This window comes from Phacochoerus africanus, chromosome 15 (genome assembly GCF_016906955.1).
Source record: "Phacochoerus africanus isolate WHEZ1 chromosome 15, ROS_Pafr_v1, whole genome shotgun sequence".
Lineage (NCBI taxonomy): Eukaryota > Metazoa > Chordata > Mammalia > Artiodactyla > Suidae > Phacochoerus > Phacochoerus africanus.
The window spans coordinates 109,153,267-109,174,160 of NC_062558.1; the positions used below are offsets into that span (position 1 = coordinate 109,153,267).

The 20,894-nt window shown below is 46.1% G+C and overlaps 1 protein-coding gene, 1 long non-coding RNA gene and 1 other non-coding gene across 4 annotated transcripts in view; 2 read left to right on the forward strand and 1 right to left on the reverse strand.

Moving 5' to 3' along the window:
• The window catches only part of MMS19 (MMS19 homolog, cytosolic iron-sulfur assembly component), a 33,167-nt gene that overhangs the window by 2,087 nt on the left and 10,186 nt on the right, over positions 1–20,894 (reverse strand). The window contains exons 2-24 of one of the 2 annotated variants that reach the window (XM_047761739.1): positions 17,466–17,514; positions 15,161–15,261; positions 13,763–13,848; positions 13,310–13,384; positions 12,278–12,347; positions 11,762–11,890; positions 11,618–11,679; positions 9,872–9,958; positions 8,852–8,926; positions 8,380–8,457; positions 7,352–7,490; positions 6,947–7,101; positions 6,624–6,702; positions 6,220–6,345; positions 5,567–5,648; positions 5,178–5,275; positions 4,927–5,076; positions 3,235–3,390; positions 2,302–2,401; positions 1,728–1,830; positions 1,525–1,593; positions 1,175–1,301; positions 139–239 (exon numbers count right to left, since the gene is read on the reverse strand). In XM_047761739.1, coding sequence (XP_047617695.1) covers positions 139–239; positions 1,175–1,301; positions 1,525–1,593; positions 1,728–1,830; positions 2,302–2,401; positions 3,235–3,390; positions 4,927–5,076; positions 5,178–5,275; positions 5,567–5,648; positions 6,220–6,345; positions 6,624–6,702; positions 6,947–7,101; positions 7,352–7,490; positions 8,380–8,457; positions 8,852–8,926; positions 9,872–9,958; positions 11,618–11,679; positions 11,762–11,890; positions 12,278–12,347; positions 13,310–13,384; positions 13,763–13,848; positions 15,161–15,261; positions 17,466–17,514 — 2,297 coding nt within the window. Of the gene's footprint in view, positions 1–138; positions 240–1,174; positions 1,302–1,524; positions 1,594–1,727; positions 1,831–2,301; positions 2,402–3,234; positions 3,391–4,926; positions 5,077–5,177; positions 5,276–5,566; positions 5,649–6,219; positions 6,346–6,623; positions 6,703–6,946; positions 7,102–7,351; positions 7,491–8,379; positions 8,458–8,851; positions 8,927–9,871; positions 9,959–11,617; positions 11,680–11,761; positions 11,891–12,277; positions 12,348–13,309; positions 13,385–13,762; positions 13,849–15,160; positions 15,262–17,465; positions 17,515–20,894 lie in introns of those variants that run through there. The other variant, XM_047761740.1, reaches the window with a different exon arrangement.
• Positions 6,629–10,574, forward strand: LOC125116490 (uncharacterized). Its single transcript, XR_007132347.1, has 3 exons — positions 6,629–6,794; positions 7,334–7,535; positions 9,843–10,574. It is a non-coding gene; the product is annotated as an uncharacterized LOC125116490 (long non-coding RNA).
• LOC125117153 (U2 spliceosomal RNA) lies at positions 14,738–14,922 on the forward strand. Its single transcript, XR_007132513.1, has one exon. It is a non-coding gene; the product is annotated as a U2 spliceosomal RNA (small nuclear RNA).

Below are 20,894 nucleotides of genomic sequence, written 5' to 3' on the forward strand. Positions count from 1 at the left end.
AGAAAGAGATCAGTCAGGGCATGACCTGCAAACCCTTGAAGCATGTTTATAGTTCAAGGTTAAATGGAGAAATTTTATTTAAAAATTATTAGAGCAGACACAACTGCTGTCTAACCAGAATCCATTCTGACTCCTTACCCAGAGAAGCAGTGTGAAGGCCTGACTACGATAGGGCCCAGAGCTCAGCCCAGTCTCCACTTTGTCCACAGCCAGCTGCAGGAACTCATCCAGCTGTTGCCCTAAAAAGGAGGAAGGAAATGCTGATGTCTCCTTTAATGAAGGGTGTAAATCATTTAAATGCAGAAGCTATTAGAAAAGAACAATGTCGAGTTCCCGCTGTGGTGCAGTGGCTCAAGACTCTGACTGCAGCAGCTGGGGTTGCTGTGGAGGCATAGGTTTGATCCCTGGCCTGGTGCAGTGGGTTAAAAATCCTGTGTTGCTGTAGCTGTGGCACAGGTCGAACCTGCAGTTTGGATTCAATCCCTGGCCCACGAACTTCCATGGGCTGTGGATGCAGCCATTAAAAAAAAAGTAATAAAAAGAGATAAAGAGAACAATATCATCTTGGCTGTGGACTTGGCCCACTAAGCTCTAGGACACCAGCATGAGAGCCTGGTGTTCTCATACTGTACAGGAACGGGCATCTGAAAAGAGCTGTCTGCTTTTCATAGAGAGTTACCCCTCACAGCTCCCTGCAGGGAACAGGATGACAGAACTAGACAGAGCACTCTGCTTGAACCACCCTTATCTTCTTATGGCCTGTAAATCCTTCCCGACTCTGTCTTGACTCTTGTCCCAAGTGCTGTCCCTTAGAAGGCCCTATCACATTATTACAAGCTTCTTTTAAAAAGAGAATGAGACAGAGTTCCCATTGTGGCTCAAGGGGTTACAAACCCGACTAGTATCCATGAGGACGCAGGTGTGATCCCTGGCCTCGCTCAGTGGGTTAAGGATATGGCGTTGCTGTGAGCTGTGCTGTGTAGGTTGTAGATGTGGCTCAGATCTGGTATGGCTGAGGCTGTGGTGTAGGCTGGCAGCTGCAGCTCCAATTCAATCCCTAGTCTGGGAACTTCCATATGCCACAGGTGTGGCCCTAAAAAATGAAAACAAAGGAGAGAGAAGGAGAACCAAACTCTTTCGTCAAGGGCTGATTCAGGGAAACCTCATTCAGTACCTGCAGGGTGCTTGTTCAGGAGTCCTGCAAAGCACTTGGCAGCAGCAGTGGAGGAGAAGGGGCAGTTGTGGCAGCAGCTCAGCTCTAAAAGTTCCCGCATGAGTTGGTTCAGCTGAGGGATTTCCACCTACAGAAAACCTGGCCATGTCATGGACCCAGAGAAGACCTGGACTCCAAGAGATACCCAGAAGAGTGGCAGCAGGGGCCAGGTGGACGAAAAGCAAATTCTCCAATGGAAAAAGTAGAGAATCATCTTAGCCTATGATGAATTTTAGCCCAGAAGTCACCGGAATCCACTTCCCCTAGTCAGGGTTAAACGAGGGTACTCCCCAAGTGCTGTGGTCACTTACATTTCGAGGAAGGGAGCAGACAAAGGCCATAAGCAGTGCAACCAGCCTCCTCTGCCCTGAGGAGCCATCCTATAAAGGAAGAAGAGCCCTATTAAGCCAGGGCAAGAGGCTTGTCTGCCCTGACACCCATCCCAGATTAGCCCTAAAAATTTGAAGGACAGAAGTCCCAAGAGTCTCCCCCATCTGATCCATCAGGCCCTCACCTGAAATGGCCGGAATCTGCCAGGGAAGCTGTTTTCAGGCAGGAAGGAGATGTTGCCATCCAAGAAGAGGGGCACGATGTGGGCGACACTCCGGGCAGCTAAGCTGGAGGTAGAGCACTAGGTGTTACTGAGGAGCCAGGGTCTACAGCAGCCCTGGGGTTCCTGGCAGTCACCGAGTCAGTGGGCCTGAGCACAATCATTCAACCTTCAACAGATACTACCTCGGCACATGCTATATGCCAGGAACCGCTCCTGTCCTGGGCCCTGGTGCCCGAGCAGTGAAGCAGACAGATCAAATCCCTGGTCTCCTAGAGCTTCCAAACCAGCAGAAGAACTCAGGGTATATTTTTAAAATGTTCCACAAGTGACTTAAGCACATCTGCAGCTAAGAACCAGACAGTCCATGATGGTAAAAGGTCCCTTCCTTTTACTTTGCTGGCAAGACTTACAAAACAAATAACTGCCTCCACGTTTAAGTCTGGGTAAAAGGGCAGCTCAGAAGGCAGTTATCTGCTGCTTCTTCCCAAGCACTCTCTCCGCCCTGGGATCAAGTCACATCCGTGACTAAACTCACTCAGGGCTCAAGTGGGTGGTGGCCGTCCCAATGACAGACACCATGGCAGCCAAGACCTCATCCTCCAACAGCACTTTTTTCAGAACTGAGTGTTCCTTCTCTGCAAAATAAAAACACACACACACCATCACAGGCCATGACTATGATTTATATGATTAGGTCCTGTCCTTCTCAGGATTCTGGGCCTTGACTCTAGTTACAACAGCAGCGCTTTTTAACCTGTCCTCTACTAGTGCTGTAGTCCTGAGAATCGGCAAGGGACCAGACGCAGGACCATCTAAGGCGGGCCACAGAGAGCTCTCGAGAACTTTCTGCAGTCCTTACACTGGGCAACGATGGAAAATAAGGCTAGCTAATATGAATGTTTTTAACGTCAGAAATAGTTATGTTAGTCTTTTCAAAAACATACAGGTAACATGGATTTATCTTCATGGGTCCTTTTATACAGCAGCTACCTTACATACACACATACAGACAGACAGACATGAATCACTGTGGCTAAGCACTACGCCTTGCCTTACTTAATCATCACCAAGTACTCTGTGATACAGATATTACTGTCTCCCCCTACAAGTGAGGAAACCGAAGCTTAGAAAGGCTAAATATCTTCATCTAAGTTAGCAAGTGGTGGAGCTGAAGATGAAGCCAACCAGGCCTGCTTGACTCCAGAGCCTAATTCTAACTAACTTAACTGCAGAGCAATCAAAGGGGGGAAAGGTGTGCATGCTCTTGAGTATTGCTAACATTAGTTGATTTTGGTTCTGGCCATTGGTTGGCTTGGCACCTTTTGCTTGAAGTGAAAGCTCGTTATGTGGACAAAGGCTATAAAAGAAGCCTCTGCTGGGACAAAACGCGATACCCCAAGGGTGGCAGTGCTAATCAACACAAGTAGAAGGCAAGACAGGAGGAGAGCGGCGAGGTGGAGGAAGTTACCTGGCATGGAAGCCTGCACAGCCAAGGAAAGCAGGCAAGGTATAGCTGTCTGATGGAAATACCAGCAGCTCTCAGGGTCTCGCTGGCATTTTTCTGCCACCTGCTGGAGGCTCTGACAGACAGCAATAATTTCACTGGTTCCTGCAGCCATATTCCCTGTGTAGTGAGAAAGTTCTCTGTAAGGTTTTCTTAAAAGTACTTCCAGGTTTGTCAGAGAATATGGGAAGAGTCATCAAAGATGAGTGACTAAAGAGACCAAAAGTGTCTTATAAAGAGTTGAGTCACTTTATTCAGGACCTGAGAACTGCCCTGCCAACTCTGCAACAGAAGCACTTATACACACCTGATCCCTGGGCAACACGGGGGTTAGGGAGCAGACCCTCCTGCACAGTCAAAAATCCACGTGTAAGTTACAATCATCCCTCTGTATACATGGCTCCTCCGTATCTGCAGTTCTGCATCCGCAGACTCAACAAACTGTGATCATGCATACTGAAGTTTTTACTATTGAGAAAAAAAATCTCTGGATTATTGGACCCGTGCTGTTCAAACTTGTGTTGTCCAAGGGTCAACTGTACATTTTCTCATTTAGTTTTCAGAACAACCCTAGAAGTACCACTGCCCCCATTTTATAGAGGTAGATGTGGAGGCTCAATGAATTGTCAGTGGTTTCTCCAGGGTCACAGTAGGTGCAAAGTCAGAAATCACACCCAAGCCACACTCTTGAGTCCAGTGTTCCTTCTACTCTACATCAGCTGCCGGGCACCCTCTGTTGACTGGATCTACCACAAAGGGCTGGGCAGTGCAAAGAGGGGCACTTAGGAATTAGTGAGGGCCCATGGTGGGCATGAACAGGTTCACAGTAGCGACAGCTGCTGTCACCTACTTAGGAGCAGTGCTTCTCCAACTCCAGAGTATGTACTAGGTACTTGGGGATCCTGTTAAAAGGCAGATTCTGATCATTGGGGCCTGAGATTCTGCACTTCAAATAAGCTCCCAGATAATGCCTGGGCTGCTGCTTGACCAACCCTATTTTGAGTAGCAAGGCCTTACAGTGGTGCTTTTCTTTTCTTTCTTTTTTTTCATTTTTTATATAGTGATTTTTATTTTCTTCATTATAGCTGGTTTACAGTGTTCTGTCAATTTTTTCTACTGCACAGCATGATAGTAGTACTTTTCAATGGACTCCACATTAAAATCACCTGGGCAATTTTTTTTTGGGGGGGGGGTGCTTTTTAGGGCTATACCCGTGGCATATGGAGGTTTCCTGGCTAGGAGTCCAATTGAAGCTGCAACTGCCAGCCTACACCACAGCCACAGCAACGTGAAATCCAAGCCATTTCTGCGACCTGCACCACAGCTCATAGCAACACCAGATCCTTAACCCACTGAGCGAGGCCAGGGATTGAACCGCCTCCTCATGGAAATAGTCAGGTTCATTAACCACTAAGCCACAATGGGAGCTCCAAAATCACCTGGGCACTTTTAATAACTGTTGCTCAAGTCCCATCCTTCCTCAGAGACTGATTGAGTCAGACTGAGTGAGGACCAGGCATTCAGCATTTTAAAAAAGTTCCTGTGTGACTCTTACTATAGCCCCAACTGGAACCACTGCTTTAGAGGCATCAACTCCAAACCTGGCTATGGCTTCCCTTTCAGCCCAGCTCCTTGATGATTGCCCTTGGTGGTTACCTTTGTTCATCTGGCAGAGATGCTGCAGTAGAAGAGGCAGGGTCTCCTGGACAATGCTGGGGTGTGTTGAAATAGCTGACAAGGCTTGTAGGCAGCGCAGATGCTGGGAGCATTTGGTGGGCCCATCCCCTCTAGCCATATCTGACTCCTCTGAAAGCAACCCAGGAGATGAGGTTTTACCTGTAATGGCCGGTGTGAAGGCCCCAGCCTCCCTGGGAAAGGGTGAGCCATGGAAGATCAGAGACACATACCTATGCACAGCTCTTTGGCAAGCTTGGGCACTAGGTGGCTGCTGAAGGCTACAGGGTAGAGAGAGGCCAGGGTTCCTGATGCTTCCAGCGCTGCCCCCCTGCCGGGGCCCAGGACAGGTGAGCATTAGCTGCGGCTTGGCCCACGGCTCTTGGGCCTAGGCCTGCCATTAGGCAGGTCCAGGAGCGTGGGCTCCTGAGGCCGCCTTGCTGACGAGTAGGTCTCAAGCACCTATACCACTAAGCTGGAGAGAACTTCTTAATGCCCAAGAAAAGAGAGCATTCCCACACCTCTCACACCTTGCAGGGCCTGCCTCCCCCCAGGAGAGCCAAAGGTCAGAAGCACAGAGCCCTGCACCAGCTTGCTCTATCTCGCTGCTCTAGATGCTCACCAACTCTGGGAATCCTCTTCCAGGAAGCTCAGTCTGTACAGGTGACCCACTGCCAGCTCCAAGTCCCCAGGAGACAGGAGATCTGTGTTAGAAGAAAACAGGAACCTCATCTTTCTTCCCCTGCGCCCACCACAACTCTTCCTAAAGTCCTGTTAGAAATCCCAAAGCAGGAGTTCCCTTGTGCTCAGCAGACCAAGGATCTGGTGTTGTCACTGCTGAAGCTCAGGCCTAGGAACTCCTGCATGTAGCGGGTGGGGCCAAAAGGAAAAATAAAAAGAAATCCCAAATCAACCAGAGTTACAGTGAAAGCCAGGGAATTAAGACTACTCTCCACTGGGAGTTCCTGTTGCGGCACAGTGGGTTAAGAATCCGACTAGCATCCATGAGGATGCAGGTTTGATCCCTGGCCTCATTCTGTGGGTTAAGTATCCGGTGTTGCCAGGAGCTGTGGTGTAGGTCGCAGATTTGACTTGGATCTGGCATTGCTGCAGCTGTGGTGTAGGTCAGCAGCTGTACCTCCCATTCAACCCCTGGCCAGAGAACTTCCATGTACTGCAGGTGTAGCCTTGAAAAAAAGACTACTCTTCACTGAAGATAGAAAATCACAAGAAAGGGACCAACAGCCCTATCTTTTCTCTTTCCCTTAAGTGTACCTGGCTGGGCACCCAAGACTGTGAGTGTACGGATGCCAACAAGCTGAAGCTGGGTGCTGGCGTCTGTCAGGGCCGTGAATACCAGTGAGCACAGCTGGTCCTTGAAGCCACTCAATGGCCTTTCATCTAGGGAGAGACAGAGTCCAGGTTAGAGGGAAGCCCTATTCAGCACTGATGCAAAGATAACATGGGGCAGATTTAAAGCATTTAATCCATTGGCTATCCAGGAAGTATACTAGAAAAAAACCAGGTCTCATCTGTTGCGTGTTCTCTTGTGCTACACCCTCAGAACAATAGGTCTGCTGTTCTAGATTACTTCTCTATAGCACACTTGGCCTGCCATCCTTTAGAGGGTTTCAGTGCGCAGCAGGCCTTAGAGTACCACATCTGGAAGGTGGCCTCACCCTTGTCTTCATAGCTCCATTTCTGTTGCAGCTTCAAGAAACCCAGGATCATTTCAAGGATTGTCCGCCGCTGGTTGCTCTGTAATGTTTTAAGGGGTATTGGAGTCAAAGAATATTTTTTAAAGGATTTCAGTCCTGCTACTGTGGATGTGGAGAGGATTATCCTTGTAGGTAAGACTGTCAGGAAAAGAGTGAACAAAGGAACTAGCCACAGCTAACAGGAACAAAATCTAAGAGCTACTGTATCTGGGCCCAAGCTCAACGCTTAGCTCTCTCTCCTAGCAGTGGTCCCATGGTTTCCTCAAAAGGTTCTGTTTCCTTACCTGACTGTGCTTGTGGAACTGCTCCAGGAGTAGAGGCAGCACATTGCTGGTGATGTGGTCACAGGCCCGGGCAGATGCACCTGCAGCCGCCTGCAAGAGTTTGGCACTAGGCCACACCAGTTTCATGTCCGGTTCACACAGATGGTGCCTGCAGTCTAGAGAGGCAGCATATCACAGACCTGGGGAGGCTGAATGTTGCCTGGTTCCCCTGCAGGCCACAGAAGTTGGATGATGAGCCCCAGTTCAGTTGGCTAGCTGTTACCACTTAAACTGATTTCAACTCAAAGCAGGGCTCCAGCACCCAAATCTCTGAATGTGGGAGGCTACTTAACAAAGGTGGCTGGCCTTAAGGAATTTCTTCTCTCTGTTGCTCACTCCCCTTTCTAGCTGCCATGGCCCCATTACCCTGTAGAATGTTGCTAAGGAAGGAGTCAAGGAGGTCCTCAGCATCAGCCCTCAGCACAGAACGAGACAAACACGCGGTCAGGGAGTTAAGGGCCGCCAGGCCCTCGGCCTCTACCCGCTCACTTGCCGTCTGGAACACCTGTCAGGGAGGGATCCCATGGCTACTGAGGTGAGCCTGCACCAGGTGAGACCCCACCCACCTATTGCCTATTTCCTGTCTGGGGGTGGTGAGAACCAGAAGGAAGCAGCAATGGAAATTCACCCTTTAGATGAGCTTCTTTTTTTTTGTCTTTTTTAGGGCCGTTCCCGCGGCATATGGAGGTCCCCAGGCTGGGGGTTGAATCAGAGCTACTGCTACCGGCCACAGCAACACGGGATCCGAGCCATGTCTGCGGCCTACACCACAGCTCATGGCAATGCCAGATCCTTAACCCACTGAACAGGGCCAGAGATCGAACCCGAACCCTCATGGTTCCTAGTCGAATTCATTTCCGCTGCGTCATGATGGGAACTCCCTCAAATGAGCTGCTTAACTGGTGTATTTTCACTAAGTCCTTAGTCCCACTAGGACTGGTACACACCCTTTTTGGGAAAGTGAATGCTGACCTTGAGCAGTGGTTGTTGGGATACCCTTTTCCAGGTCTCTTTCCTCTCCCCCTACTCAGCCTGCGCTACGCTCGTGACCAGGGAAGGACACTGTGTGAGACTGATCACGTGCCATCACCACAGCTGACCCTACCCTCGTCATTCAACTACAACTCTCTCTCCCTCTCTTTTTAAAAAAATGTTTTGGCTGTGCCCGTGGCTTGCACAAGTTCCCTGGCCAGGGATCAAACACATGCCATGGCAGTGATCCAAGCCACAGCAGTGACAATGCCAGATCTTTAACCCCTAGGCCACCAGGGAACTCTGCTCTCTTGCTGAATAAACAGGCACAGCAATAGCGGGAAAAGGATAGGGTGTGGTATGTCCCCTCATACCTGACAACTAGGAGTTAACAGCAGTGAATCTGTCTAAGTGACACTCACCTCTCTGCGGATAGAAGCCCAAAGGCTGGGTAGGAAGTCCTTTAGTTCCTTCTGTCCGTATACAGCACAGCAAGCATTCTGCCAAGGAAAGCACAGGTCACAGCGATCTACACACTCAGACTTCCTGGGATATGCAAGCACCTCAGCATAATGGCTCTCAGCAATAAAATCAGCAGGATTTCATAACCATCCCAGCCAGGTCACTGAAAAATAGGAGCTTGTCCTGATCGATGAAAAACAAGCATGAAGAGGGAGCCCTGGTCAGCCTTTCCTCAGCTGCCATTCAGTTACTCAGTTACAGAACAAGACAAAATGCTCCTGAGGGCTTTAGGTCAACATATAGGCCCAGATCCTGGGTATCCCTCTCTTGAGGCTCACTGAACCATCCCTGGCTCTCCAAGAACCCATAATCCTTTAGCATCCTTAAATTGTCTAAAGACAGCTGGATCCTCGAAATGGAAAAGTCACTCACCAGAGTCTGCAGAGAATCCAGCTTGGCACTCAGAAGCTCAGAATCCACTTTCTCTATCAGCAGGGGGAGTAGGAACTGCGGGAGAGAATGAAGAACTCAAGTGTGAGGTATGGGTGGCATTGCAGCCACACTAAGAGCACCCATCCTCACTGCCACCCCAGGGTAGGTGCTACATCAAGGAGCTACACTTGAGTCACGAGTTGTGACTGTAAACCAACCTTCCTGCCAAGCTGTGGTCAGGCTCCCAATGACCTGAAAAGTGGGCTGGCTGGCAAAGCTATAGAATTGCAAAAGATAGCACCATATAGGGATTAGGTTACTATTTTAAATGAAGAGATGGTAATGTTTTCTTTCTTTCTTTTTTTTTTTTTGTCTTTTTGCCTTTTCTGGAGCCGCTCCAGCAGCATATGGAAGTTCCCAGGCTAGGGGTCTAATCGGAGCTGTAGCCGCCGGCCTACGCCAGAGCCACAGCAATGCAGGATCTGAGCCACGTCTGCGACCTACACCACAGCTCACGGCAACGCCGGATCCTTAACCCACTGACCAAGGCTAGGGATCAAATCCGCAACCTCATGGTTCCTAGTTGGATTCGTTAACCATGTGCCATGATGGGAACTCCTGTTGTCTTTCTTTCTTTCTTCTTTTTCAGGGCTGCACCTGAGGCATATGGAGGTTCCCAGGCAAGGAGTCAAATTGGAGCTGCAGCAGCAATGGGGGATCCAAACCGTGTCTGAGACCTACACCACAGCTCACAACAACACTGGATCCTTAACCCACTGAGTGAGGCCAGGGATTGAACCTGTGTCCTCATGGATCCTAGTCAGATTCGTTTCCACTAAACCACAATGGGAACTCCCGAGATGGTAATGTTTTCCACTTTGACAGTCTGAAGATACTTGCCACACAAGCCTGAAGACACATGCAGGATAGTACAGCCTAAAATGTGTACTGAATCCTTCCTTCCCCCATGTTTTTACTGTTCTTTCTTCAGTGCCTTCTATGGACTGGGGCTGGACCCACCTCGGCAAATCGCGGTGTAGAAGCCAGCACAGCTCGAAGACTGAGGATGAGATCCTCTCTCTGGATACCGTAGGGATCATTAGGTGGCTGGAAAAGGGAGAAGGGGCCTGGGCTTGTATGGCTCTTTGGAGCACCCTGGACACAGGGCTGAACCTGGAAACCCTGCAGAACAGGGTGTGATTTATCCCCAGTCTGGCAGAAGACTGTGGAATGAGGCCCCGGCAGGAAGACAGCTTGCTCTTACATGATCCTTGGGAATTTCTGTCTGGTGGGCGTTTATTTTCTAATTGATCATACAGTTTCTATCTGATCTATCATCTCACCACTCAGAGATAAGCACCCTTACCTTTCTGGTGCAACTTTCTTCTCTCTAGATATAGTATTATGACTATGTAATTGGTAGACACTGCTCCCTTTAAAATATACATACACTTTAAGAAAATATGATCTTTTCTGAACATATGACTTGCAATCCATTCTTTCACTTAATACATTAGGTACATTTTTTCATGGTATTATTCTTTTATAACATTAGTTTTAGTGGCTGATACTATTCATTTATGTGGTTGAGCCACAATTTATTTAAATAATCTCCTTTTGATGGACATTTCTATTTATTCACCTTTATAAAAAGCTGTACTCACAAGGAAATGTCAATATTCTGTGATAACCTTAGTGGGAGAAAAGAATGGATGTATGTATATGTATAACTGATTCACTTTACTTTGCACATGAAACTGATACAACATTGTAAGCCAACTATACTCCAATAAAAGTTATTTTTATTTAAAAAAAAAGCTGTACTTCTGGCAACATAAAATGCGTTATTGATTTTCTGCATCAAGAAGGAAGATTCTGGAGTTTCCCTCATGGCGCAGTGGTTAACGAATCCGACTAGGAACCATGAGGTTGCGGGTTCGATCCCTGCCCTTGCTCAGTGGGTTAAAAGATCTGGCGTTGCTGTGAGCTGTGGTGTAGGTTGCAGACAAGGCTCGGATCCGGAGTTGCTGTGGCTCTGGCGTGGGCCGGTGGCTACAGCTCTGATTCGACCCCTAGCCTGGGAACCTCCATATGCCGCAGGAGCGGCCCAAGAAATGGCAAAAAAAAAAAAAAAAAAAGACAAGAAGGAAGATTTTTTGGGGGGGAGGTTCTTTTTTTAGGGCCGCACCCATGGCATATGGAGGTTTCCAGGCTGGGGGGTCAAATCAGAGCTGCAGCTGCCAGCCTATGCCATAGCCACAACTTAGGATCTGAGATGCATCTTTGACCTACACCACAGCGCACAGCAATGCCGGATCCTTAACCCACTGAGCAAGGCCAGGGATCCAACCTGCGTCCTCATGGATACAAGTCAGATTGGTTCATTACTGCTGAGCCATAACAGGAACTCCCAGAACTCTGTCTTTGAACCATTATAACACCACTTGTTTTGGTCCATAATCTCATATTGTTACTTAAATGTTTCAACTTTCAAGGTCAGGAATCATGTTTTACAATTTCATCACCCTAAGCACTAAATACATTATTAAAGAGCTCCCCGAAATGCCTGCTGAATTGAACACTTCCTCCTAATTCGAATGTTTCTCCATTTCCTAGTTTACTAAAATGTTAAGTTCTTTGAGGCAAGAATCGTTTCTATTGTTCACTGCTGTACCCTCAATGCCTAGAACTGGGCCTGGTACATAACAGATACTCAATGAAAACCTGAACGAATGAATGAATGAATGAATGAAAAGTACTACTTACAGGGGTAAAATCAATAGGGAAGTAACAGGATGTCACTTCAAACAACTCCTCCACAAAGGGTCCTAAGGCAACGGGGAAAAGAATGAGGACTTAGAAGCCTCTCATCTGACAAGCCCCAACCAGCTAATTCAAGACCATGCATACCTAGGCTATAGTCTCTGGAGATGAGGTCATGGACGATGCGGAAGGCCACCAAAAGATTACGGGGATCCTTTTCCCCATCCATCACCTGGATGAAGCCAAAGGTGAAGTCAGCTCCTAGGCCCTTCAGCTCTGGGGAGGAGAGAAGAGAGTCACCACCGGCCTGCGGGATGGAAAGCTGCAGCTTTCTTCTGGCCTGTGCTCTTCCGCTGCTATTACTGCCTCCCCTTTCTTACCTCCCAGAGCAGACCCTTTTTGTTTTCCTATCCAAAAGAGTCCCCAGTGAAGAGGAAATGTGCAACAACACGTAACTGTTACAGAGGTAAGAATTTAAAACATCGGCTCAAATGCTACCCTTTCCTTACTTTCCTGGGGAGTGAGTGGACCCCCAGTTTCCCTGTATTATTCTCTCAGAGTACAGGCTCTTCTCTATCACCCCCTGGCTCAAATGAGTCCTGGTAATGGGGGAAAACAAGATGTGCTCACTTTCCAGATTTGCCAGAGAGCCCTGCCTCTTACCTTCTTCCCGAGTTCGCATGAAGTTGGTGATGATGCTGTAGACTGTGTGTCGGTCCACCTGTGGCAGGGACTTGATGGGAGAGACAGGAAGTAAGTAAAGAAAGTGCCCAAAGAATACCTCGGCTGACAAAACTACTTCCTGCGTCACAATCTCTAAGTGGACAGTGCTCTTTATACCAGTGTAAGATGAACCTAAGAAGAAATGCAGAGAAAGGATATGGCTATTGGCCCAGCAGTCCAGCAGGGGAAGCGAAAACCAAAAACTGTCTGCTGAATGCCTCACTTTCCTTTGGTGCAGGAAGACACAGGTCAGGCATAATGGCACGCCTCCCTCTCCTCACACAGTAGCGAGGGATAGCGTGCGCACACGGTCAAAGATCTGAAAGAGTTCACAACTTAGACGGCAACATATGTATGTTTTTCAATTGAAGTGTAGTTAATTTACAATGTTGTGTTAGTTTCAGGTGTACCGAAAAGTGATTCAGTGATACATACATATAAATCTGTTCTTTTCAGATTCTTTTTCCTTATAGGTTATTATAAAATATGAGGTGTAGTTTCCTGTGCTGTACACCGGGTCCTTGTTGGTTATCTATTTTATATATAGCCGTATGTATCTGTTAATCCCAAACTCCTAATGTATTCCTTCCCTCCTTTCCCCTTTGGTTACCATAAATTTGTTTTCTATGTCTGGGGGTCTATTTCTGTTTTGTATCTATTTATACATATGTACGTATGCTCATTTGTATTTTTTTTCAGATTCCACATATGAGCAATATCGTATTATATTGGTCTTCGGCTTACTTTATTTAGTATGATAATCTCTAGGTCCAACCGCGTTGCTGCAAATGGCATTATTTCATTCTTTTTTTTAATGGCTGAGTAATACTGCATTGTATAAATATACCATATCTTCTTTGCCCGTTCATCTGAGTTCAGAACTCAGAGGCAGTATTTTTTTGCCACCTATTTCTAGTTATGTCAGGGGATGAGAGATAGAAGAGAATGTCCAAGGTGACTGTTACCACTTACCTGTACATGGACCTCCTGGAAGATGGCTTTAAGCACAGAGACAGCCAGCCCTGGAGGCAGGGCCACACACAGGCTCTGGAAGAGAAGAGAAGGGTGAGCACAGAGGGAATTCTGGGAATTCTAGCACAGCCTCAAGACACAAGCTTAAAACAGGCCTATTTAGCTACAACATCCAGGTTCCCGAAGAAGCGCTAACAATGAGAAATGGGGTCCCTTTTCTTAAACTGATTAGTTGTCTGCCGCTCCTTCCACTTTGGCTCTGAATTGCAGTCCCCAGAGAATACTTTCACTCTTCAGAATAAAAACAGAAGTGGAGCTGGCTGAGGCTAGTTTGGTTCCACATCTGGGTAATTGCTTTGAAGCACTTGAACCCTCTAAGGGGAAGGAGATAACTCACTCACTGGACATAGGTTCCTGTAAATATGGTATGTAATACAAAAAAGGAGAACTCACAAGTGCCCTCAAACCCTGCAGGACAGACGGGATCACAAGATGATGGTCCTTCAGCCGGTTCTCATAGAACAGGATCAGGTGTACCACTGTGCAAAACAGAAATTCAGTCATTAGTTTACACAGGCTGGAGGAGGGGCCGCTGGCTCTGCTCCTTCCCAAAGTTTGTAAGGGCAGTTCCTGCTTGGGCTTCACTGCAAATTTTCTCCTTCACCAAGAGATATATCCCAAACCTTCCCATTTGAGGATGCCTTCCTTGATCTGTCAGGAAAACATGTGAACAGCTTTTAGTATCTCTTCTTATAGGTTCATAGTAAAAACCCATTCTCAACCCAAGAACTGTCTTTCCACAGAACTGAGGTTGGCCAACTTTCTCAAAGGGCCAGACGATAAATATTCTAGACTTGGAGAACACAGTATGTCACGACTGCTCAACTGGGTCACTATAACATAAAAGCAGCATAAACAACAGATAAATAAATGGGCATAGCTATATGCTAATGAAACTTTACTTATAAAAAACAGGCTGTAGTTTGCCTGCCCCTACTACAGAAGATAAGTAAGTCCTTTTTTTTTTTTTCTTTCTTTTCTAGGGTCACACCCATGGCATATGGATGTTCCCAGGCTAGGGATCTAATTGGAGCTGTAGCCACCCGCCTACACCACAGCCATAGCAACGTGGGATCTGAGCCGAGTCTGCGACCTACACCACAGCATCACGGCATTGCCAGATCCTTAACCCGTGAGCAAGGCCAGGGATTGAACCTGCAACCTAATGGTTCCTAGTCGGATTTGCTAACTACTGAGCCATGATGGGAACTCCATTTGTTGTTAGTTTTTTTCCTCAGGACTTCAAAGCACTTTGATATTTCGTTATTTTCTGCTCCAACTATAAAATACTACTTTGTCCCATTTTACACAGAGGGGAAGATACGCTGACAAAAAATTGTCTAAGGCTACATTTGAAATCCATGTGTCATCGCTTCTTGGCCTTTTGGCTAAGATCAAGTGTGAAATCCATGTGTCTTGTGTCTCAAGACTTTTTGTAAAAAATTTTTTAATATATATATTTTTTTCTTTTTGGCTGCCCCACGGCATATGGAGTTCCTGGGCCAGGGATTAGATCCGACCTGGGGCAATGCTGGATCCCTATCCCACTGTGCTGGGCCAGGGATTAGACCCTCGTCCCAGTGCTCCCAAGATGCCGCCAATCCCGCTGTGCCACAGCGGGAACTCCTTGTGTCTCAATTCTTCTCTGTCACATGTACCATAGTGAGAAACGAGAACCTTGAATTAGGAGTTCAGATACCTGATGTCCTTCCTCCCTCCTCCCTCCCCATAAGTTAGCTTGAATAGACAAGGGAGGCCTTGGCTCAGCACTCCTACTAGTGATGCCAGTACCTTCCTTCTCCAGGAGCAAGGAGTGACACTGAAGTAGCACCTGTGACAAAAGCTGGACTCCTCGTGCCCGAGTTCGGGGTTCTGGGTTCTCTAGAGAAGACCTGGGGGAAGTAAGACAGAGACATTACTCAAAAGTTTACTTCAAAAGTTTGAACTGGGTTTGACATTACCCAGTTCAGACTTCTGAAGTAAATATTTTACTATTAGTCACTCTCACCTCTGACCATGGCAGCCAGCCCAGGGAGGTGTTTCAGGGGTACTTAGCGTTACAGATTACAGTAAGGCCATGGCCTGAAGAGCCAATCCCCAGACTGACCTGGCATCATTAGAGGCCCATGTGATACCAGGCACTGATTGGGCAGGGGGCTTATGCTTTCTCCCCAGCGATATGACTGTGACATTCCTCTGAAAGAGAGCTTAGCGGCTACCCACAGGGTTCAAGAGATGACTGGTAGCTGTAGCACCCACCAAAACAGGAAGAGAATAAATATATCACTGTTAAAGCAACCACTATGGTTTTTTTTGGGGGGGGAAACCCTTTATAACTGTAAGTTTACAAAGTAAGATGGTCAGAATAAAGGTTTGTTTTTTTTTTTTCCTTCCTTCTTTAAGGGCCGCACCCCGGGCATTTGGAAGTTCCCAGGCTAGAAGTCAAATCAGAGCTGCAGCTGCCAGCCACCACGGCCACAGTAACACCAGATCTGAGCCGCGTGTGCGACCTACACCACAGCTCACGGCAACGCCGGATCCTTAACCCACTGAGTGAGGCCAGGGATCAAGCCTGCGTCCTCATGGATATTAGTCAGGTTCCTTACCGCTGAGCCACCAAGGGAACTCCAGAATAAAGGCTTTAAATATTTAGAATTACTGATATGGGAGGACCTAGACTAAAGCAACAAGGTGATTTATCTTCAAAATAAAGCACAGAGATTACATTTAAACATACCAGAAGGCATTTACGTAAATGTAGGAGGTAGAAGACTTCTGAAGGAGAGCTGGCTAGGACACTCGAATAAAACCTCAAGGTTAAGAGGATCTATAGCTAGGGGTCATGAGGCAAAAATAAGATTGTTCTGGATAGGATCCGTAGGATAGGAACTTAGAGGAAGGTCCCTGCTCAGAAGTAGAAAACTGCATTTAAAAATGGACCAAGGCACACATGCTCATAGCAGCATTATTCAGAATAGCTATAATGCGGAAATAAACCAGCTATCCCTCAATAGATGAATGGCTAAACAAAATGTGGTATATCCACAGAAGAGAATATATCAGCAAGAAGTAAAGTACTAATACATGCTACAACAAGGATGAACTTTGAAAACATTATGCCAAGTGAAAGAAACCAGTCACAAAGGTTACATATTATTGTATGATTCCATTTATATGAAATTTCCAGAATAGGCAAATCCACAGAGACAAAGCAGATTAGTGGCTGCCAGGGGTTAGAAAGAGGAAGGAACGAGGAGTGACTGCTAATGGGCATGCAGTGATGAAAATGTCCTAAAATTCACTGTGGTAAGGGTTGTACAAATCAATGAACATACACTTTAAAACAGTGAACCATATGACATGTGAGTTATATTTCAATAAAGCTTTGCTATTTTCTTTTTTTTTTTTAAAAAGGACCAAGGCCACAACAACATGAGTACAAAGGCCAAAAGGTCTCTTAGGTGGGAGAAATACACAACAGTGACCTACTCCCCTATCTCCTCACCAATTTTCTAGTTTTATCTGTTTTTAGAAGACACGCTGGCCATAACACTATTAAGGCTTGTCGATTTAAATGGTCTACCAATTATGAAATATGAGGAAATAGGAGACTACGAGCACATACTTCCACTGGAGCTGCGACTATCTGGTTGTAGCACTGGTCTTCCAGCCTTTTCCTACAGTGGGAAAGCTGGTACAGGGTCAGCCCCCTGGCAACTCTCCAGGTTGGGGCCACAGCAGGTCTGAGTCAGATGCAGGCTGACCAGAATCCGATGGGGAGGGTGGGTCTAAAGAAGCAGAGGAGGATCCCAACTCTAATTAAATAACAGTTGATGGCATGAACCACCCACCTCACCCTAAACCTATGGGCTGACCTAGGAGCTAATGTGGCGCAAAGACTGTGTTCCCAACACTTTCTTTGGGGCCTTGGTTGGGTGGTGTCTTTTTTCAGGAGAAACATAGACTTAACCTGAGATACTGATATGGAAGGAGGAGAAGGGTGCTGGGCTATATCAGGAGAAACTCAGGACAAAATAACTTCTTCAGAGTGCACTGGCAGGGCTGGAGAGGGGCATTCTAGAGCAGAGGCTCTTACCCAAGGGCTTCCACCACTTGTAATATTGTATAGCTTCCAGATTTCACATCTAGAGGAAACAAAAGAAAGAAACATGAAAAAACAAAAATAAAACTCCACCCTAGAGTTTAAATCACCAGTGTTTCTGCCTACCTTAGGGCTCACACCATGGTGCCCACTGTGCTTACCAAAAGCCCCTTCATGAGAGGCATTCCTGTAACACTTCAAATAAAAAAACTGAAAAGAAAGTCAATATACCAGGGAGTTCCCGTCGTGGCTCAACAGTAACAAACCCAACTAGGATCCACAAGGATGAAGGGATCTGGTTTTGCTGTGGCTGTGGTGTAGGCTGGCAGCTGAAGCTCTGATTCAACCCCCAACCCCGGGAACTTCCATATGCTGCTAGTACGACCCTAAAAAGCCAAAAAAAAAAAAAGAGAGAGAGAGAGAGAGAGAATACTCAATAAACAGTGTTGGGATGATTAGGTAAATATTTGGAAAAAACAAAACAAAACAAAAAAACCACCAAAAAACTAGTGGTTCTGAATCTTTCACCAAGGTAAATTTCTTTTCCTTTCTTTTCTTTTCTTTCTTTTTTTTTTGTTTTTTTTTAGGGCCACACCCATGGCATATGGAAGTTCCCAGACTAGGGGTCAAATGAGAGATGCAGCTGCCAGCCTACGCCACAGCTGGCAACATCAGATCCTTAACCCACTGAGCCAAGGCCAGGGATCAAACTCACATCCTTATGGATACCAGTCAGGTTTGTTACCACTAAGCCACAATGGGAACTCCCACCAAGGTAAATTTCAAATGGATTAAAGAAAGAAATAAGACAGAAAGTTTCAAAGTATAACATACAGTTATACTTAGCTATAAAAATATTTGAAATTCTTATAACAAAGGGCTATTTTACCAGTATATAAAAAGCTCCTACAATTCAGTGCAAAAAAGACCAATAACCAATTTAAAAATGGGCAAAAACAGAAGATGCTCAATCATACTATAGGAATGCAAATTAAACTATACATACCATTTGTTTTTAACATACTAGATTGGCAAAGATCAAAAATTTTGTAACATACGTTTGGTGATGGTACACAGAAATCAGACACTTAAAACACTGTAGCTGGAGTATAATTGGTATAGACTCTTTATGTAGGGCAATTTGAAAAGATCTTTTAAATTACAAATGTACATATGCATTAACCCAGGACGTCTTCTCAAAATTTATCCTATATACTTGTAAAAGTGTAAAATAATGCACATACAAGGTTTTTATTACAGAATAATTTATAATAGCAAATGACTACAAAATGGCCATTGGTAAGAAACTAGTTAAATTATAATACAACATACAATGGTATTCTCTGTAGCTACTTTGGGAAAAAATTGAAAACAGACTGAAGAAGATAGCATATATATTTATACTGAGTGGGACAAGATTTAAAAGAACATAAATACAGTATACATAAACAGTATATAGTGTGTGTGTAGCACTGTTTTTAAAGGGAGGAGGAATTATTTCTATTTGTATTTTATTTATATCTCTGGAAGATAAAATGAATTGGTAACATTGGCTGTCTCTAGGGAGGGAGACTGGATAGCTAGGGGGTTAAGAGGTAAACAAACAAACAAAAAAAGCTTTACTTTGCAGTTCCCATTGTGGCTCAGTGGGTTAAGAACCCACTTAGGATCCACAAGGATGCGGGTTCAATCCCTGGCCTTGCTTAGTGGACTAAGGATCTGGTGTTGACATGGATCCCTCATTGCTGTGGCTGTGGCACAGGCCAGCAGGGGCAGCTCTGATTCGACCCTTAGCCTAGGAACTTCATATGTCACAGGTGTGGCCCTAAAAAGGAAAAAAAAAAGTTTTACTTTGAAAAATTGGTGAAGATAGTAGAGAGTTCCACTATACCCTCACCCAGTTTTCCTAAATGTTAACATCTTACACAGTATATTTGTCAAAACTAAGAGAGATTACCATTTGTATGTTTGTTTGGTTGGTTTTTTTGTGTGTTTTTAGGGCTACACCTGGGGCATACGGAGGTTCCCAGGCTAGGGGTTGAATCGGAGCTAAAGCTGCCGGCCTACACCACAGCCACAGCAACATCAGATCCAAGCTGCGTCTGCAACCTACACCACAGCTCATAGCAACGCCAGATCCTTAACCCACTGCATGAGGCCAGGGATCGAACCTGCGTCCTCATGGATGCTAGTCAGATTTGTTTCTGCTGAGCCATAATGGGAACTCCTGTATGTTATTTCTTCTTCTTCTTTTTTTTTTGTCTTTTTGCCTTTTCTAGGGCCACACCCGCAGCATATGGAGGTTCCCAGGGTAGGGGCAGAACCAGAGCTACAGCTCCCAGCCTACACCACAGCCCCAGCAACATCAGATCTGAGCCACATCTGCAACCTACACCACAGCTCACAACAACGCCAGATCCTTAAGGCACTGAGCGAGGCCAGGGATCGAATCCGCAACCTCATGGTTCCTAGTTGGATTCGTTAACCACTGTGCCACGACGGGACCTCCCTGTATATTACTTCTTTTTTTTTTTTTTTGTCTTTTGTCGTTGTTGTTGTTGTTGTTGTTGTTGCTATTTCTTGGGCCACTCCCGTGGCATATGGAGGTTCCCAGGCTAGGGGTTGAATCGGAGCTGCAGCCACCGGCCTACACCAGAGCCACAGCAACTCGAGATCCGAGCCGTGTCTGCAACCTACACCACAGCTCACAGCGACGCCGGATTGTTAACCCACTGAGCAAGGGCAGGGATCGAACCCGCAACCTCATGGTTCCTAGTCGGATTCGTTAACCACTGCGCCACGACGGGAACTCCCCTGTATATTACTTCTAATTTAACTCCAGACTTTACTCCGATTGTACTGGTTTTTCCACTAATGTTAAATTTTCTGTTTCAGGTTCCAATTAAGGACATCACACCGCAACGACGAGCCATCATGAATCCTTAGTCTCCTCTGGTCTGAAAGTTTCTCAAATCTTGTTTTTCATGACCTTGGTATTTTATAGAATGTCCCTCAACATGGGTTTCTTTGATGGTTTCCTCATGTTTAGCCTAGGGACATGGATTGTGGGAAGTATAAATAGCACAGAGGCCAAGTGTCTTTCTCATCACATCATATCACAGGTACAATACGTCAACATGACTTATCACTGGTGCTTTTAACTTTGATCACTGCAGTATACATACAGTTACTACATTTTTCTTTGCCATACTCCTTCCTCTGTAAGGGAGTCACTACGTCTAGTCCACACTCAAGGGCAAAGGGGAGATTAAGCTCTGTTTCCTGGAAGGAGGAATATTTATCTATGTTATTTGGAGGTATTCTAAGGAAGAGTCATCTTTTCCCTTCATTTATTCAGTTGTTTATTTTATATCAGCATGGACTCAAGTATATTTATTTTATGCCTTGGGTTATCAATACTAG